General features: G+C 44.7%; 1 protein-coding gene across 1 annotated transcript in view; it reads left to right on the top strand.

Moving 5' to 3' along the window:
- The window catches only part of ALK (ALK receptor tyrosine kinase), a 570631-nt gene that overhangs the window by 419893 nt on the left and 129406 nt on the right, over positions 1 to 21332 (top strand). The window contains exon 6 of the mRNA XM_054022041.1: positions 5141 to 5272. Coding sequence (XP_053878016.1) covers positions 5141 to 5272 — 132 coding nt within the window. The remainder of the gene's footprint in view (positions 1 to 5140; positions 5273 to 21332) is intronic.

Raw genomic sequence — 21332 nt, forward strand, 5'->3', positions numbered from 1 at the left:
AATTCTAATAGATTTGTGAGGCATGATTTTCCTTTATAAAAGCCATGTTAACGCTTCCCCAATATATCATGTTCATCTATGTGTAAGATAATTCTGTTCTTTACTATAGTTTCAACCAATTTGCCTGGTACTGAAGTTACGCTTACTGGCCTGTATTTGCTAGGATTGCCTCTAGAGCCTTTTTTAAAAAAAAAAATATATCAATGTTACGTTAGCTATCCACTGGTCATCAGGTACAGAGGCTGATTTAAGTGATAGGTTACATACCACAGTCAGTAGTTCTGCAATTTCATATTTGAGTTCCTTCAGACCTCTTGGGTGAATACCATCTGGCCCTGGTGATTTATTACTGTTTAATTTATCAATTTGTTCCAAAACCTCCTCTACTGACACCTCAGTCTGGGACAGTTCCTCAGATGTGTCATCCAAAAAGAATGACTCAGGTACAGGAATCTCTCTGACATCCTCTGCAGTGAAGACCAATGCAAAGAATTCATTTAGTTTCTCCACAATGGTCTTATCTTCCTTGAGTGCTCCTTTAGCATCTCGATCATCCAGAGACCCTGCTGATCATTAGACAGGCTTCCTGCTTCTGCTGTACTTAAAAAATTGTTTTGTTAGTTTTTGGCGTTGCTAATTGTTCTTCAAATTCTTTTTTGGCCTTCCTAATTATACATTTATGCTTGACTTGCCAGAGTTTATGCTCCTTTCTCTTTTCTTTAGTGGGATTTGACTTCCAATTTTTCCAGGATGCCTTTTGCCTCTAACCACCTCTTTTAATCTGCTGTTATAGCTATGATGGCATTTTTTGGTTCCTCTTACTGGTTTTTTTTTTTTTTTTAAATTTGGGCTGTACATTGAGTTTGAGCCTCTATTATGGTATATTAAAATAGTTTCCATGCAGCTTGCAGGCATTTCACTCTTGTGATTATTCCTTTTGCATAGGATTGTGTTTGTAGTACTTCAGACTTTATATTCAGACTGTGTGTTGCAGTCAGAAGATAGCTAGCAAGAGAGCTGACTTGATGGACAACCTTAGGGTGGTGCAGACATTAAAGCAGCAGTAGTTCTTCCTCTTGATTAGATAGATCAGGAGACCTGTGTTCTCTTTCTGACTCTGCTGTTGATTCATTGTATTGAACTGACTCAGTGAAGTTACTTCATTTCTGTATGCCTCAGTGTCCCCATCTGTAAAATGTAAATAATAGTAGCTAACCATTTTTGTAAATCTCTGTGGTCCTTGTAAAAAAATGTACTATACAAGTATCTAGGAGTATCCCTTTACAGAAAGAAGCACTGGTATGTTTTGAGCTACTGATATTTGAAGTTGGAAAGTGGATTGCATGTTTCACTCATACAGAGCACAAACTGCAGACTTGTATTTCTTTAGGAGGTAGGAGACCTGGGCTTCAGATTTAGATTCCAAAAAAGATATACAGAAATGTTATCTGAAGCTTCTTTTAAAAGAGCCAAAGGCACACAAGGTGGTGTGTGTGGTATACTGTGTTATGAGCAATAAATTGACTTGTTAGACAGCCATGATAGGCATGCTGTGTTTTTAGTCAGGTCACCCAGGGCAATGAGGTAGCCAGCTCTCATATGCTAAGAAGCTTAAAGTTAGCCAGTTCTTGGGTGGAAATTCCCAACCCCTCACCAAAAAAAACAAAACAAAAAACCAACAACCAAATGCAAGTGCTACAAGAACTAACTCAGTAGATTGCTTTTTCCCCTCTGAGCTTGAACTAATAGGGACACAATAGGTAATGGTCACTTCTAGTCCATTAAAGAACTCACTACATGTTTGCAACAATTAAGATACTGACCTTCGTGTCCTGGCCAGATTTTCACTTTGGTAAACAAATGTCCTGCCAACCCCCTGTAGTTTCAGAAGAAGTTATTCAGTCCTCTGAAAGCTGTTGTTTTACAGCATAGCAGTACTATACAGCTGCTTCATTACAATACAGAATAATAATACTTTGTTCTTATAGAGCTTATTTCATAGTAATGAAGGGCTGGAAGAGATCTGGAGATGTCATCAAGTCCAGTCCCCTGCACTGAAGCAGGACCAAGTAATCTTGACTATCCCTGACAGGTATTTGTCCAGCCTGTTCTTAAAAGCCTCCCTTGGAAACCTGCTCCAGAACTTAACTATCTTTATGGTTAGAAATTTTTTCCTAATATCTAATCTAAATCTCCCTTGCTGCAGATTAAGCCCATTACTTCTTGTTCTCCTTTCAGAGGAAATGGAGAACAATTGATCATGGTCCTTTTTTATAACAGCTCTTAATATATTTGAAGGCTATTATGAGGTCACCGCTCAGTCTTCTTTTCTCAAAATGAAACATGCCCAGCATTTTTGAATTTTTTTGCTCAGAAGATATTTAGAAAATCTGCCCTAACATTTGTTGCTCTCTTCTGGGCTCTCCCCAGTTGTCTACTTCTTTCCTGAAACATCTTGCCCAGAATTGAACAAAGTACTCCAACTGAGGTCTCAACAGTGCCGAATAGCGTGGGACAGTTACCGCCTGTGTCTTACATATGGCACTTCTGTTAAAACATGCCAGAATGATATTAGCCATTTTTGCAAGTGCATCACATTGTTGACACTCATTCAGTTTGTGATCCACTATAACCCCCAGGTCTTTTTCAGCAGTACTACCACTTAGCCTGTTATTCCCATTTTGTAGTTTTGCATTTGATTTTTCTTTCCTAAGTGAAGTGCACTGCACTTGTTTTTATTGACTTTCATCTTGTAGATTTCAGACCAATTCCCTAATTTGTCAAAATTATTTTGAATTCTGATCCTGTCCTCCACAGTGCTTGCAAACCCCTCACCCCCAGCTTGGTATCATCTGCAAATATTATAACCAGACTCTCCACTCCATTATCCATGAAAATATTGAATAGTATCAGACCCAGGATTGTCCCATTCAAGACCCCACTAGGCACACCCTACCAGTTTGACGGCAAGCCATTGCATTGATAACAACTCTTTGAATATAGGGGGTTTTTTTTAAGGTTGGTTTGGCATGATTTGTTCTTGATGAATCTGTGCTGGCTATTCCTTATAACCCTATTATCCTCTACATGCTTACAAATTCGTTGTTTAATCATTTATTCCAGTATTTTTCCACATATCAAAGTTACGCTGACTGGTCTATAATTCCCTAGCCCTCTTTGTTCCCCTTTTTAAAGACAGGTGGTATGTTTGCTCTTTCCCACTCCTCTGCAACCTCTCCCATGCGCCATGAGTTCTCACAGATAATTGCTAGCAGTTCTGAGATTGCTTCAGCTAGTTTAAGTACCTAAGGCTGCATATCATCAGGCCGTACTGACTTGAATATATGTAACTTATCTAAATATTCTTTAGACTATTCTTCCCTATTTTTGCTTATGTTCATTCCCCCTTGTTGTTAATATTAATTGTGTTGAGTTTCTGGTCACCATTAATCTTTTTAGTGAGGACAGAAGCACAATAGGCATTGGCCACATCAGCTTTTTTGATTTGTCATCACTTATTAACTCTTCTTCCCCACTAAGTAGAGGATCTACAGTTTCCTTCATCTTTCTCTTCCTCCTAATGTATTTAACAAACCTCTTCTTCTTTCCTATTATGTCTCTTGCTAGCTGTAACTCATTTTGTGCCTTAGCCTTTCTGATTTCATCTCTAGATCTCAAAGCACTTTATGAAGGAAGTCATTATATCCTCATTTTACAGATGATGAAACTGAAGAACAGAGATGGTAAATGACTTTCTTAAAGTCACAAAGCAAATTGATGACAAAAACAGGAATGGCACCCTGGTCTTCTGACTCCCAATCTGGTGCCCCAGGCCCATCCATGCTATGTTCCTGCTTTGCAGCAATGAGTGAAGTGAATCCAATGGACAGCAGGCCAGGTTCTGACCCACCTATGTAAATCAGGATTATCTCCATGGAAGTTAATAGAGTTTAACTGCTGGTATAGCTCTGGATTTACTAGTAATATTTGGGAGGTACTCACTAGTATAAATGAGAGCAAAATTTGACTCTCAGTTTGGCCTTCTCTTTAGGCCCTTCTGCTTGCAAGGTGTTATAACTGATACAGTAAAATAAGGATAATTAAAGCAGGTTAGAAGATTGATATGTTTCTTTAGAATAATTTGACACAATTGCTGACTAGGATGTAGGGTATATGGTAACTAAAGTCTTAAACAAGGAATGTACCTTAATACACAACGCCAGTACCACCATTACCATCAGTTCTACCTTATGGTGGCTAAGTTGCCCCATACATCAGAACATACATTGTCTGGATGTCTGAAGGGGAATTATCATTAGGCTATAAAATCTTGCAGTGCGCTCAGCACTATCTAAAAGCCATTACTGTCTAAACACTGTTTGGCTCGTATGAAATGAGCTGATGATTTTCCCAGTAAATGGTGGTTCACAGCACAGTTGGCTTCCTTGTTGGTACTCTCTGCTCTCGGGGAGGAGGGGAGAGAGAGGCAATGATTGATCAGGACAACTGACGCTAAATTATCTTCCAACTCCTAGAGGTATGATGCCTCCACGTCATAGGTTAGGCATACTGGCAGGATGGTATAGAAGAAGCTTGCACTGTTTGCAACCCTTTGCTGTTCCAAAGCACCTCAATCTTCAGGGCTGTCAGGGTAGCAGAAAATTTCCACACAATTAAAAACCCATGGCATGTATTGTTTGACATGCCACATTTTTTAGAAGTACAGCGACATGGACTATAGGAATTCAACCCTTTTTCTAAAGTATCAGCTCTCCCCCCCCCCCCCCCACACAAAAACACTGAAAATGCCTTGAGAACTGTACCTATCTAGTACTTAACGTGGACTGTTGGGCATTAGGAGAAATGAGAAGCTGCTCTAACATAATGAACACACTATGGTGACCAAGACTGAGAAGATAAGAAAGGGCAGAACTGCTAATTCTCTGTCATGATGATATGCACTGCTAGGAATGTTCTTATATTTGCAGTGGGGTGGAGTGGGTAATCGATTAGGTCTTCTGTATCTCTAACTTCCATGATTCTATGGCCATGTGATTGGGATCCCAGCAGACACTGCAGTAGGGATATGGAAAAGAGGGTAATGCAGCAGTCTTAATTGACTTATTTTCCTTCTCTCTAGGATCTTCTTCTGGCTCCAAAATGACCCTACAGGGTTCCTTCAACTGTTGGAATGGAACAGTAATCAAACTGGGGCAGGCATGTGATTTCATCAGGGACTGCGCAGAGGGAGAGGACGAGGGAGATATGTGCAGTGAGTAAATTCTGACCCCCAGTTTACATCCTTTCACCTCCCTTCTGAAAAATGGGAGCCAGATGTTGCTTCCCAAATCACAGGAGCTTTGAATGAACACATGAAGGCTAATAGCCAGAGAAACAGCCTTGTACCCACCTTGCCTCAGTGACTACTGCCAGTCATCATCTAGCCCCCTCTCACTGGGGCAAACTGCAGTCTGTAATGGCCACTCATCATTGTCAAGGGGGTTGGACCTGCGCCTTTCCCTGCAGCCCCAGTCCCTCCCCTGGCTTTTAGCCAGGCCTCAGCCTGGAAACTCACCTGGCCTGAGCCCCCCAGCTTTGCCTGCCCTTCCCCAACACTGCTCTGCTTGAGATACCCTGTGCTCCCAGGCAGCTAGACCCTTCTTACTCCAGGGCTGGAATGAGACTGTCCCAGTGGCTCCCTTAGCTCTTATATCAGGGCCAGCTGTGGCCTGATTGGGTGTGGCCACAGCTGTGGCTGCTACTCAGTCAGCCTCCCTCAGCTGCTCTCACACTTTTTCTCCTAGGAGCAGAGTAACTGCCCGGCATACACTATTACACAACTGGGCGTGGGGAGGAATAGCTGTACAGGTGTGAAAAGTGCATATTAACCTCACTTTATAACTGAGGACGTGACCTGTCTGAGGTCACAGAATGAGTCTGGGAAAGAACCTACCTTTCCTGACTCCTAGGCCTATGCTTTGACCACTAGTCAGTCCTTCCTCCCAAAAATATCTCTGTTTGCTCTTCCCCCTTTTCCTTATTTAAATAGCCATTCCTGGGCAGTCTGCAGACTGACATAAGGCTATGTCTATGCTACAACCTAAGGGTGGGATTCCGCTGCTCACGTACACATACTCGCACTGGCTCTCCTTGAGCTAACACAAGTATAAAGAGCAGCGTAGTCATGGTGGCACAGGTAGCAGCAGCAGAGACACAGCTGAACCATCCCAAGTAGAAACCTACTTGAAAACCAGCAGTTATGTACTCAGCACAGCTTAGCCATGCCTCCATTGCTCCTACCTATGCAGCTATCTATGCTCATTCTAGCTCAACGAGAGCCAGTGCAAGTATGTGTATATGAGACGCACACCCCTAGCTCACAGTATAGACACAGCCCTATGATGACACCTTTTGAGATAATCAGTTTCTTGAGTTTGCCTTAAATTTCTACATTCCTGAATATTTCACCGATGGTTATACTGTTCCAGAGACATCTATATAATGGGCTCTGTGATGCATGGTCTTCTTTTAGTTGTTACTATAGTAAGACAAATCCTAGATAAATCTGTGACCTCATGCATTGTATCTACCGCAGTTGACTCTTCTTAGCCTTTTAAAGAGATGTCAGTGCTAATGAAAGGTGCTGGATTGACAGTCCTGGAGACTGAATACTTCTGCTTCTCCACAAAACAGGTACATCAAGGGCAGCAAACGGGGGAAGCTTCTCCTGTGCTGCCCTGTATGTACCTCAATCCTGACTTGGAGGGAACCAGCTCTAGGGCCAGGCTGAACGACATACTTTTGCTGGCACAACTATGTCAGTCAGGGTGTGATGAGCTGTGATCCCTGACCAATCTAGCAGTGTTGGTAGAAGTCTCTAGTAAAAACAACAAGGAGTCCTTGTGGCACCTTAGAGGCTAACAAATGTATTTGGGCATCAGCTTTCGTGGGCTAGATATAGTGGCGAAACTGCACGTTTGCCAGTATAGTTCACTTCACTTCTGGGGAACTAGACTAAGCTATGCTGGCAAAAGTGAAACTTTGCCCATATAAGCTCTGTCCACACTTTGCATGCTTTGCCGGTATAGTATACTGTATTCCTACGCTGGCAAAGTGATCCTACTGTATATCTAGCCTAGGAGTAACATGGGAGACCATGGAGAATTCCACCCTCTTTACTGCTAGCAAGTGTGCCAGTCAAATCAATGGTGTCATAAATTTTTATGCAATGTATAACTGGCATCTGAACTAAGAGCACCAACATAGCTCTTATCGGCTACCAAACAGCTTTTAAATGGTTAACTTTTGACATGACCATGTAGAGTTTTTACAATGTAAGGTGAAATTTGTTAGTGAGCCTCCCAGCCCGGGTAGAGAGACTCACACTAGGGCCCTAAAAATAGCAGTGTATAGATGTTATAGATCCAGCGGAGGCCTGGACTAGCTACCCCAGCTCAGACCCAGGGCTCAGGTGCGCTTGAGAGCCTGAGCTGCCATCCAAACTACAACAGCCACACAATTTTTAGCATGCTAAAAATTTAGCAATTTTGAGTCTGTCTACTCGGCGTGGGAGGCTAACTTCCAGCTGCAGTGTTCACATACCCAGTGGTTCACAGCAAACAGGTTTTCATAATAGCAGTGATGCTACATATAATGTTGACCTGAAGCAGATTTGAACTGGCAACCTAGATAAAGCTGTTTTTCACATTACCAATCTCCTGATCCATCCAGTCCTTTTCTGAAACACTGCATTAAAATTAAAATACACTTAAAAATGTCTCACTTACAGATCTCAAAAAATCCCCCTTTTGTCTAAAACCTTCAAGCATAGCTTTAAAAAATGTAATGGGATTTTTATTGTATTTTAATATTTAATTAAAAACAATAAATGGTGACAATTAGAATTCTTTTTACCACTGACTATATTTCACGTCATTTCTAGCAGGAAGTTACATTACTTACCCAGCCCAATAAATGGATAGTCTATATATGTGTTTTATGTCTTGTATCTGCTGTGCATAAATTCCTGTCTGTACTGTTAGGAGCACTGTAGTGTGGGAAGTAGAGCTGTACCAGTTGTTATTACGATCCAAGAACCATCCTTCTGGAATAGAACAGACCTATGGGAGCATGCTTATTGTTTCTCTGACAAGGAGGATGCACCTCTGGCCAGCCACAGCTGATGGTGGTGGAGGGGGAGGGGTTGGTTGTGCTCCTAGCTGCCAGATTCCACACAATGGTGGGTCAGCTGGCCAAGCAGCCAATGCCCCTCTCCCAGTGACATGAAATGCATACACCATATATGGCTCATTTCACCCACCATTGAAATGTCAACATCTATAGTCAATGGAGTTATGCAGTCAGAGAATTTGGCCCACTATGTCCAGCTGAAAATACCATGAGAGTAAAACATGAGCAGATTATAATTAACTACCTTAGAAATTAGCCAAGTCTGAGTTCCCATTTTCAGCTCTTGGGGAGAAAATAATAGACAATTTTGAGTTTGACCACAACATAATATTCTGAAAGACAGCATCCTCAGTAAAACTGTGACCCTTCATTCTAGGGTGTGAGAAGAGTGCCACCTCTAGAGTCACTTCCTTCACTACCTAGGTTTCCACTGGTGTGATAGGCTGCCTGGCCTTCTGAAAAACCTAGTGATTCATGCACCTGACTTCCAGCTCTTTGCCTTCTCTAAAAGCACACTAGACGTGCCTGTCCCTGACCCTAACCTGGGAATCTTTGGATTTTCACCTGCAGCTGGGCCTCAGCCCCCAAAAGGGATGTAGTGGCGGAATGCGGCCTTCCATCTCCACCAGGTCCCAGTCCAGGGCCAGGTGGGAACCAACACTGGAAGGGTCCTCCGTACAGCGAGTCTGATTGCTGCTCTGGGCTACTTCCTACTTATATGACCCTTTAGTCTGGGGCCTGGCCCCTGAAGTCCAGTCAGTCACGTAAAGAGTCAAAAGGAGCAAGGATTTGCTGGTTCTCAAAGGGGGTGATGGTTGGAGAAGGTGCTGCCTATGGGCCTTACCCACTCTGTGGTCCCCTCTCAGACTCAGCCTGCTGTCTGGCTTCCTGAAGAAGGATTTCTCTCTCCTGCAACCTGTCCACCCCTGTGCCTGGGCTTCTCAGTGCCTTTTAACCCACTCCTCCATCTAGAGCATGTTCAGGTAGGGTAACCATACGTCCGGTTTTTCCCGGACATGTCCGGCTTTTCAGCAATCAAACCCCCGTCCAGGAAGAATTGCCAAAAAGCCACACATGTCCGGGAAAATGGCCGGCACTTCCTCTCCCGCTGCGGCTCTGCTCCACTCCTCCTCTCTCAGATTTACAGAGCCAAGCTGCCCGAGCCAGCGCTACTGGCTTCGGGCAGCCCCCGCCTGCCTCTGGACCCCGAGCCCCCAGCCAGGCACTTCTCCTACCCGGCTCCAGCTGAGCTGCTCCCGCGGTGCAAGCTCCGGAGGCAGGGGGGGGGGCTGCCCGAAGCCGGTAACGCTGGCTCGGGCAGCTCGGCTCTGTAAGTCTGAGGGGGAGGAGCCGAGCAGCTCAGTTGGAGCCGGGGAAGGGACGTGCCCAGCCAGCTCTGGGTCCTGAGGCAGGGGAGGGCTGCCCGAAGCCAGCAGCTCGCCCCTTACATTCTGAGAGGGGAGGAGCAGCTCAGCTGGAGCCCAGGTAGGAGAAGTGGGGTCCGGAGGCAGGGCTGGGGGGTGCTGAGCAGGCCAGGGGATGCTTGGCCGGGGGTCCGGGGGCTGGCGGGGCCAGGGGGTGCTCGGCCGGGGGCCGGCCCAGGCTGGAAACGCTGGGGGGGGGGCAGCCTGGGCTGCTCCTCCTCCCCCCACACCCCCCCTTACCTGCTTCAGGCTTCCCGCGAATCAAATGTTCGCGGGAAGCAGGGGAGGGGGCGGAGTTGGGGCGGGGACTTTGAGGGAGGGGCGGAGTTGGGGTGTGGGAGTGGGTGGGGCTGGGGGTGGGGCCGGGGTCAGGTGGAGTGTCCTCCTTTTGGAGGCTCGAAATATGGTTCAGGAGGCTACTTGAGCCCACTCTTGCCTTTTAGCCCCTTCAGGCCCAGCGTAAGGTTTGTATACCCATCACGATTGGGTTCTCCAATCTAAGTACTGACCAAGCCCACCCCTGCTTAGCTCATGAGTACTAGTCCATTCAGTTCTATTATTCAATTCTCTGCTGTTGCAGAGCTGCCCTGACCATATGGGACATTGCCTATTGTTGGCATAAGATTCTTTTGCAGAACAAAAAACAATCAAACATTTTACACATCAATTACATCAGTTTATCAGACCAACACACAATGTACCAAATCTTTTTCAGCATTAAGGTTGTCATTTAGTCCTGATCACTTAAACACTTTCATCAGTGTTTTCAAGCATGGGGAAAAAATGGATCATTGTTGTAGGTTGTTTGAGTTTTTTGTTTTATGTTTTCCCCAAGCATTGCTGCCACACACACAAAAGAACTGTCAGAAAGGGTCAGGCCAAATTATTAACTGATGGTTTCTCTCTTTATGAAGTTCAAGGTCTTGTGTTTTTCTACTGTTTCCTTTGGTTTTGAAGATACTGATTTTGTCTTTTCTTGTTTTTCTTTTGTGTTTTGTTTTGTTCTTTTCCTGCCTCAAAATGATCCCTAAAGCCTGCTGTCTGTTAACACCTCTTTACTTATTAATGGCCAATGAAAATGTCATGATGGTTCTGCTACATACAGCCAATTAGTCTTTGTAGAATAAGTAGAATCAGGGACCCCTGGAGAAAAGAAATGTTGCTGTTTGATTTTTAATCAAACAGTCTTGCAGGGAAAAGAGACCCCCTCAAAGAAGCATAAATGGAATCAGATGCCAAATCATGGTGGTTTGGGGTCATATGTACAAATGTAACAGACTGTCAACAGTGTGCTTGTAAAGGAATTTCCCCTACTGAATATTGATTTCTCCCCCAGTTATCTTGTGATCATGTTAGGATTACTTGAGCTAGGGGGATCCTACAAGACCAACTTCCTGTGATTGCAGGGGAACCTGGATGTATATAATCAAGCTGGTTTATGTCTTTTGTTCTCTCTATTTTGATAGTATTGTGGGGGGCGGGGGTTGAAGCTCTGCATTTGTGGCTGTCACAGGGATCATGGTGGGGGAGTGAAAGAAGTAGAAGAACAAATTAAGATTTCAGGGAGTGGACCATCCTATGGTCACACACAATCCTTGTGTATGAATTTGCCTATGTCTTCACTGGCAAATTCATACACAAGGATTGGAAACTGCTGTGAAAACAGCCCTTGGCCCCCTGATTTAATACAGCCATATAGGTAATGTGGCTGCTATGATGCAAGACTGAGATGAAAGGACAAATTCTCTTCTGGCATAAAAATTGACACAGCTTTGTTTTACGAAAGCAAAGACTTTATCTCCAGTAGTTTAGATCTGTACTTTTCCGGTGCAGGAGGTGTTGGGGCTTTGGTTTAAGAGCATCCCTCATCTCAGAGTGCCGTATGTGAGTGGTTCCACAGGTGAGAGAATAGCAAATCAAAGGCTGAAGATTCTCTGATGCCAGATGAGCTAACCCTATTGTGTGTATTATGGATTATGATGTATGACTGCAGTTACACACCTGAAAACTCTTGGGCGGGGAACAATTCCCAAGGGTAACATCACCCTGTGACTGATCGAAACTCTCCCCCATTCACAACGTAGCCCTAATACTTGAAGAGGGAGTCACTCTGAAGTTTGAAAAGCAGCTGCTCTAGGAGAAGCAGGAGAGGAGTTGGAGAAAAGGGAAAGACATTATTTTAGATTCACATTCCTGTGTTACCAAATAAAATAATATAGGGCTCAAGTCCCATTTCAGGCTTTGGTGACTCAAACTCCACTCTGTGTGTGGGTGGAGGAATGTGCATTTATGTCTGTGGGGGGGATGAGTATTTCTAGCATCTAGACTAGAAATGTGTATTTCAAGTTTCAGTCAGAGTGAGCAAATGACTGCAAAGCATAGGAAATTCTACTGGGCCCCATATACTATCCAGCTGAAAATCTGTGAGGAAAACCAGCTGATTCATCTGTGCATTGGTGATGAATATGACTCAACAGAAGCTGCCCAGAGAAGAAATGGTGTGGTGGCATGTCGCCATGCAATGCTCTCTGTAAAAGTGCCCTACCTTCTCCTGTCTTGTGTAACCCTTTGCTAAGTTACAAACCTTTCTCCCCCTCTTTACATTGAAAGGGTTACATCTGACAGAATTCCGATTTCCACCAGTTATGATCTCAAAGTCATTTGGCATTACAAGAAAATATTTTTTTTTGTTACTTTTTGCACTTCATTTCTGATGGAATTTGGCAGACCAAGTAGTAACGAAAAACATATATGTAGGCAGCTACAGTGTTAAAGATCTATCAGATGCTTTAAGTCTTATCACATTTAGATGCTCCTTTGACCCAGGATCTGAAACTTCCTTCCATATTCAGTAAAGATTCATAGATTTTTATTTACGGCCAGAAGCGACAATAATGATCATCTAGTCTGTGCTTGTGTATAGCACGTGACATAAGATTTCATCTGTAATTCCTGCATCAAGCCCTTTGAGTCAGGGCATATCTTTTCTAAAGACATCTGATCTTGATTCAAAGATTTCAAGTGATGGAGAATCCACCACATCCTTCCATAAGTTGTTCCAAAGGTTAATTATTGTTGCTGTTAAAGGATGGGATATGTGGGTTAAAATCAGAACCCCCTGAACTTTTATCTACTTCTCAAACCAAACCTGAACCATTCTGAAAATTTGAAAATACTTAGAGAAGGACCAAGTTGTCATCACTACATCCTTCTTCTTAGATGGAGAGTCCCAACATGACTTCTGTTCCCTATCAGAATCCTTGGAACCTGCCACTCTCATCTTTTACACAGTAGGCAGCATACGCTGGTCCCACTCTGTATGACTATTCTGCAATGTAAGCCTGGGGGTAGTGGGACTCAAGTCAGCTGACTCATGTCATCTACACTGTTTCTTAACCCTATGTTAAGACTTTTTCTTGTATCTGGGGCTCTGACGTCCACACTGCACTGACCCAAGGCAGACAACCATATCCGAGAGCCCCTGGCACCCTCCCGAAATGTGGCAGCTCTAGCCATATGACTGATGTTCTGTGAAAAAACTTAATTCCCCACCCTGTATGTTTGAACGACCTGCCAACACCACCTGCTGAGCAGTCATTTCGCTCTGTGTGAAGAATTTCTCTTGCCTGCGCTTTTGCTCTTGTGTCAGGATACTGGCAGAGCATCTGTGGGAGCTGGTGTACAATTTGATGGTGGCTTCTGACCCACCGAAGGTCTCCATCATGAAATCCATTGGATGAGGAGGAGGAATACCCTGGCATGGCAGACTCACTGGCAGATGTTGCTAAGTTCAGTTGGCATAGCCGCTGTGTAGAACAGTGCATCTGGTGCAGGACCACAAGCACAGACTGGTGTGATCACATGGTCGTGCAGACCTGGGATGACCAGCAGTGGGTCCAGAACTTTTGCATGAAGAAAGCTACATTTCTGGAGCTTTGTGAGCAGCTTGCCCTGACCCTCCAGCATAAAGAGAGAGACCTGAGGACACCCTTGCCAGCCCAGGAGCAGGTTGCTATAAATGTCTGGAAGCTGGCTCCCCAGACTGCTACAGGTCCGTTGCCAACCAGTTTGGGGTTGGAAAGTTGATTGTAGAGAAATTCGTGGCAGTGGTATCTGAGGCAGTCGGATGTTGGGCATTAAAGATATTCCACAGGTAACTGCTGACTTTGAGAGAATGGGGTTTAACTGTGCTGGGGTCATTGATGGAACTCATACCCATAGTTAGCTCTCCTCAAGGAGCACATGAGTACATAAACCACAAAGGGTGGTACTCCATTGTTATGATGGACCACAGAGGCAGATTTATGAACATCAACGTGGACTTGAAAGTTCACAATGCCAGAGGTTTTTCGTCGCTCAGGATTCTACATTCCTGGACAGGCTGTGACATATTCCCACTAGATGATTTGACAAACAGAGTTACAATCCCCACCATTATTCTCAGGGACCTCGCGTGTCCCTTTTGCCTTGTCTTATGAAATCGTACCCTGATTTCAGAGGCCCTGGGAAAAGGTTTAACTATATTCTCAGCAGATGTAGAATGGTGATTGAATGTGATTTTGGCAGATTAAAATACATGTTGGAGATGTCTACAGACCCATTTGGATGTCATCAATGCTGTCCATATTACTGTGGCTTGCTGTGCTTTTCACAAACTTTGTGAAGCCAGCAGTGAGCCATTTTCCCCTGGATGGACCATGGCAGCGACAGGACGATGAATCGGTACACTCAGCCAGCACATACAACTACCACTGCAGGAACTGGTTGCAACAGGGCAACAGAAGTCAGGGATGCTTTGTGTTCTCACATTATGGACTTGCATGGCCCAGTGGAAGAGAGGGAATAGTACCTGTATGAAAATGTGTATGGGGAGAATGGGACTAATTAAATTTTGGGGTGTGTGTGGGGGAATTTAGTGCTTGAGAAGTGTGTGAACTTGAGTTTCATGCAATGTAATTATGAATGACATGATGAATAATGTGTTGGGGGGGGAGCAGCATGGGTTCAGGTATAGAATTTATTGAAATGTGAATTGCTGTACCTGGGTAAATAGAGAAATAGTGTGTGCTTGCTACTGCAGAATTTCTCCTGCTCATGTTTTTAGCTTTATTATCTCAACTCATGATTGTAACAAGTGATGAGTGATAGCAATAACATTTCTTGATGACCTAAAAGGCTTTATTTGTAAACAAGTATTAAAACAGTACAACAGTAACCCAGCACTGGATAGGCCAGCTGCCTTTACAACACCCAAAAACAAGTACCAGAAGAACATTAAAAAAAAAAAAATGCTGGGAGCACTGCAAATCCAGCCCAACCCCCCTACTGCTCCATGTCCCCTATTCTCTTTCCCTTCTTCCCCATTTTCCATGTACTTGGTGCTGGGAGAGGGGAGTGAAGGTATCCACAGGAAAGAGATTCAAGGAGGAAGGCTACATGGAGTTTAGTTACCCTGTCCAGCCACTCATGGGGCCTGAAATCATGGACCACCTGGACATGGAGTTGTTCAAGCTACTGCATGCCTGAGGGTATGCTACGGGGGGATCAGGCCATGCTTTTGGGGAGGCAGCAGGAGCTAGTGCTCTTGCAGCCATGATGGAGATGAGTTGCTGAAATAGGTCTCTCTACTGAGATCTGTCCTCCTACCTTAGCCATGGTTCCTGTTTCAGAAACTGGTTTACAAGCACCTGCTCCCTCTCTGAAACCCTGTCCTCCACCTAGGCTGCTAGCCTCAGCCTGCCCTCCTGCCTCTCAGCTTGGCCTCATTCCAGTAGTGTATCCCTCTGCTTCTGGTACAGGACCACTGTTGAGACCCCTCACAAACACCGACCATAACTTCGTCACAGAAACGCTTCCTTTTGGAATGATCCGGGAAGGTATATTGGGCCAGGGACTGAGATCTTGATGAACAGCAGCCAGTAGAAATTGAGGGGCCTGAAATAGGACAAGAAACAAAAGGTTATTTTCTAAAGTAGCTTTATGGAGGAGCACAGAATTAATTCTTGTGGAATCTCAAGGACATAAAATGTTACATTTCAAAACTGAATCACCATATATTGTGATGAGGATGCTTCAGTCCACATATTTTCTCTGGACGCATCTGGTTAAGCACAATTACAAAAGTGCAGAGACAATGTGCTATGTTTAAAATTACAACCCCTTTTCAGTTTTATTAAAATTGCACAACTACTTGGCATACTAGGGGGCAGAATAGTGTCCTTGCTACAAAAGGCTTTTTCTATCATTTCTGGCCTTTCACATTTTGGAAGACATAACTGTTCTTGGGGTGCCCTTTTTGGGCAAAGGGAGATGTTATTCCAAGCTGCTGGTAGGGGAACCTGCAGTGTGTACAGCAGAAGCATTCAAACATGGTGCTGTGGGTGGAGTAGGATAGTCAGCTATAGAGGAGGGCCTGGAAAATATGCCGTTCCCTACAGTGTGACTGACTATCTGGAGTTCCGGCTTCAGGAAAAGTTTGCAGCTATTAGCAACCACAATTCTGTCACATTCCATGAGGGAATTAGCAGGATGCTCTGTTAGCTTCCACATGGCTTAGCCTGTTATTACTGCATGCAAACACTCAGATCTTTATAGCTTTCCTCCTTTTCACACCTAGCACAGTTCTGGACAAAAACAGACACCCCACTCACACTTGGGAGAAGTGATTTTGTGACCCGCAGACTGCATGGACTACCTCTAACTGAAATGGATTAGATTTGGAAATAGAAAACTGTTTCCCAAATGCACACACTGCGTTCAATGTTTCCAGGCTGCTCCACAGACTGTGGAGTGATTACAAAGCTGTCAATGTCAAGCTCTTACTACTGCAAGGAAAACATGAATGACCCTGGAAAACATGAATGATCCCAGCAAACATCTGTGACTCTGCAGTGAAAATACTCTTTAAAGCTGTTTTTTAAAGTTTCAAAGTCCCAGGTGCCATTTTGAACTCTGTGTGGTGGAGGGGAGGTGGGAGAAGGGGGTGCCAAGGTGGCATGATATAATCTGCCTTTAGCGGATACATGCTGGTAGCTGGGGCGTTTCATAATTTTTGCAGTGCTTCTTAGAGCAGAAATCTCTCCCACTACTGTAATAATAAATTACATGGGAGTCAGAAAGTTACCAGGCTCTGGAGCAGCTTCTGTCTCCACTGGGTTTGCTGCAGGCTCACCAGCAGAGTGTTCTTCAGGAGGGGATGGGGTCACACAGCTCTTCCAAGTAGGGACCTAGAATTTGCTTTTGATCCTTATCCACAACCTCCTCTGGGACTGGTTTCATAAACAGAGTCACTTCATATTCCTCACTGGAGCCTGCTGCTGGCTCCCATCAGTCTCCCGGCTGGATTCAGGGGCTAGCCCAGCACTATCCCAACTGAGCAGGTCATCATGAACCAGGGTTGGGCACAGTGCCTAGCACCTGGTCAAACTCCTCATCAAATGGGCATGGTGTTGGTGAGTTGCCCGAGGTGCGGTTCTTGTCCCTGGTTGTCTGGTACTCACTTTTAAGCTTAATACGCTCCCTGCACTGGTCACTAGTCTGGAAAAACTGCAAAGCTACCAGCTTTTTATCTATCTGCTGGTATGCATGATCATTCCTGGTGCTTTTGCTGAAGGCCACAGTTTTATTGGCCTTCCACCAGAGATTCACCAAAATATGGCAGTGTGCCCAAGACCATGAAGCAGCTCGCTTTGCAAAAGGCGTGTTCAGTCCGGTCTCCATTGCAAACCCAGGAGGTTCTTCAGTGGTGAGCTGCAGCTGTACGCCGAGGGACATAGGTGGTGCATGAGTCCCCCATGCAGGGAGGCTAGCCCCTGGCCCTGCCCTCCTCCCCCCTTGCAGCCAGTGGAGCCCCACCCCAGCTGCCCTGAGTCCCAGGCCATCCCGGCCGGGCTGTCCAGCCAGAGCACTGGGCAGCCCTAGCCCCAGGCCAGCTGGGTGGCCCATCCTAGCCCCAACCACCACCCGCTTCGGGGGAGAATCTTAGCAAAGATGGGAAGAGGAGCAGTCTGGGCTGGGGCCCTGGAGGAAGAACAGGACGCAGGATGGGGCCTTGGGGTGGCACATGGGCGGGGCCACGCTTAGCTGTTTGGGAAGACTTGGCATCCTCTGGCCTATGATACCCGCCACCCATGCCAAAGGGGGTGGCTTCTGTTTTCAGTTGTCGATTGGAGATTGTTGCGATAGAGAGTGTGATGTTGCACTCTATATGATTTTATGAAATATGCTAATGAGTATGAATATAATGTAACTGGAATACGCTTCATGCAAAAGGTCTCGTGTAAGGTATCGTTATAAAGCTTATAATCTACTGAGTGTGGTCATCCTATTTGTATAGATGTATCACTCTTGTATTTGAAACTAGAAATATAAAATATAACTCTGAGGCCTATTGTAATTATGCAAAGTGTGGGCCATTAATGGTGGTTTGGAATCTTGATGGCTCCCATTAACCAGAACAATTGACTGGAGATGGCTCTGTTTTACTTGTAAGTCTTTCCTGTATATGTATGTGCAGGCAAGGGGGTAATGAAGTCTTACAGTGACATGTGATCATGTCACCTGAACTGGAATCCATCTTTAACCTGGTGCTTTTCCATTGAGAAGAAGGGGATGGAAATCCAGAGGGACAAAGGATTCCCACCGTATGCAAAAGATATATAGGGGGGTGGAACAGAACAAAGGGGAGCCATCATGAGAAATCCCCTAGCTCCCACCTGAGCTGGAACAAGGGCTGTATCAGGGGAAAGGATTGTGCCCAGACTAGGAAGACGTCCAGTCTGTAAAAGAAACTTATTGAAACATCTCTGAGGGTGAGATGTTATCTGTATTCAGTTTTATTACTGTATTAGACTCAGACTGGCATGTCTGGCTCAGCAAGACAGGGTGCTGGAGTCCCGAGCTGGCAGGGAAAGCAGGGGCAGAAGTAGTCTTGGCACATCAGTTGGCAGTTCCCAAGGGGGTTTCTGTGATCCAACCCGTCACAGAGAAAACTAAGGAAGTCAGCCCATGAAATTGTGGGATATTTCTGATGGACTCCCAGGACATGAGTCAAGGGGGGTGTCTACACTGCAAAGAAATAGGGCTGGAACCCTGGGTCCTAGCTTGACTCGTGCTTGAACCCTGCAGGTCCTGAGACACTGGGACCAAGCCCTGAGTTAGCACAATTTCAGTGTAGAAACAAAGGGGGTTAGGTTTGTACCCGAGTTTAAGCTCAAGCTTACGTTGCAGTGTAGACATACCCACTGAGGTTTGAACCTTTTGAGGTTTGCCTATCTCTAATACTATCAAACACACTAGGTTTCACCAACCCTCATAAAACTCGTGCTCTCCTAATCAGGCAGAACTCTCACTGAAGTCAATGTGAGTTTTGCCTAGCTAAAAAGTTCAGAAACGTGCACTGTGTATGTGGATATTGCCTTTTCAATCCAGAATTTTTTTTTCTCTCCTCTGTGCAGTGCACAGAGCCCTCACTAATCTGGGTAATGCTAATGAGAGCCTGCTGTGTGGTAACGTGTTTAGAGTGGCTCTATCCTGAAAGCTTTCCATGGAATTGCAATAAATGGGTTCCATTGCTTTTCTACATATACGAACCATTAAACAATAGTAGTTGAGAATGCAGCACATCTAGAGTGCAGGACATTCAGCAATTCATAATGACATATTTGAGGAGGAGGAAAGAGATGTACTGTGATAGTAATAGCTTTTATTATACATCTCTATTTCTATTATACATCACAATGAGCTGAACTACAGCTTTTTCTAGCCTCCAGGCAGAGTTTGTTGCTTAGATGTCTCCCCCACTGCTTGGGCTTGTTTACAGCATCCCAGACAGGAAAATGCATTCAACCAGACACCACACTGAGTTGTTACAATAGGAATTCAGGGCACACCTGGTTCTGTCATTTTATTCAGATCCCAGCCTGAGGCTGAGATGATGAAATAATCAAGTTCTATAGATCGGTAAAACACAGTGAAGGTTCTGTCGTCTTAGCCTAGAGAGTGTAGGGAAGGCTGCACAAATTTGGAGACTTTAAAAGGCAAAAACTTAAATGTGCTTTTAAAGGTTTGGTTTATGGTAGATTAGATGGCTATGGGATAAGGAGATTTTTTCACTTCCACTGTAGGTCACAGGTTCAAAGCTAGCCCCAGCAGTCCCTCTTGAAAGCCATGGTCGTGTGATGACTGTTATTGGCCTAAGTGGAATGAGTTGGTGATTCTCAGTCCAGTTCCTACCTAAAAAATCAGATGTTCACATCACAGACACAATCATCACAGCAGTGACTAACTGGCCTCCTGAAGAGAGACCAAGAACTGAATAGGCCATGGACTCTGAGCTACCCTTTTAACCTATCTACGTCAGCAGTGAGGCACTTTGGGAGAGCAGAGAAGTTTAGGGCCTAATCCTGTGAGGAGCTGAGTGTCCTGTGATCCCGATGGAGTGAATGGGCATTGACAGCGCTCAGCATCTTGAATGATAGGCCTCTTGTACAGTTGTTGACAAGATGATACTTCTTGAATAAACAGAAAACTTTGGGAGTGGAGTGAGGAAACTGTCTTTTAAACTACTCCTGCAAATGAAGAAGTGAAGGAGGGAAGCATTTTATTAAATCTTGTGGAGCTCAGATACCGCAGTGATGAGGGCCATACATGAGATGGGCCCCTTTAAATAAATACACATGAGAAGATAAAAAGCAACAGAGGGTCCTGTGGCACCTTTAAGATTAACAGAAGTATTGGGAGCATAAGCTTTCGTGGGTAAGAACCTCACTTCTTCAGATGCAACTTGCATCTGAAGAAGTGAGGTTCTTACCCACGAAAGCGTATGCTCCCAATACTTCTGTTAGTCTTAAAGGTGCCACAGGACCCTCTGTTGCTTTTTACAGATTCAGACTAACACAGCTACCCCTCTGATACATGAGAAGATAGGCAGTTTCGGTTTCACGGCTGTCACTTTTGTTTTTTAAATTGCCCTTCACAGCTCCCCAATCCTAGCAGGATTATGTGAGCTATATTGAAATCACATTTTCAAACAACATAATGGAGAATCCATCCTTCCTTCACTCTCTTGCCAAGATACGTATTCAGGATCCTGTGTTTCTCTTGCAAGAGTTAATAGCACTGCCAGTGACCTTTACCAAATCACTTCCCTGTGACTCCTTGCTCCGCATTCAGTGTCTGTGGGTGTGTCTTCCCAGCACAATTAGCTGGAGTTGTAACTCGAGTATTACCCCTAATTCGTCTCCACATACAAAAATCTCAACTTGTAGTTTCAGACCTAACGGTCCCAGTGGGAGCGGTAAAGGAAGAACCCAAAACAGAAGTCCCAGCTCTCAAAGTTTTGCAATGATAATGGATGATAAAATGAACTAATTGGCTACACAAAGTGGTGCTTTAAGATTGAGCTAGCTGGCCTGTCCAGGGTCTGGACTGAAGTAACATAGTGGAGATGCAACAGCTTGAGTTATAACAACTTGTCTGTCAGCAGCTAATTCAATCACTCAACTAATCCAGTCATGCTGTGCTGCTAATCAAACCACTCTGTGTAACCCCAGTGTTGTTTTGAAGTGTAGTTGCTATTCACTCTTACTCCTGCTAAAAGGGTTTATTACTCTGCTTTACTCACCTGTGTGTGTGTGTGTGTGTGTGTGTGTGGTATAACATCTTGAAGACCCTACAATTAGACACCCATGGCTGGCCAGTGCCAACTGACTCAGACTC

This window comes from Malaclemys terrapin, chromosome 3 (genome assembly GCF_027887155.1).
Source record: "Malaclemys terrapin pileata isolate rMalTer1 chromosome 3, rMalTer1.hap1, whole genome shotgun sequence".
Taxonomy (NCBI): domain Eukaryota; kingdom Metazoa; phylum Chordata; order Testudines; family Emydidae; genus Malaclemys; species Malaclemys terrapin.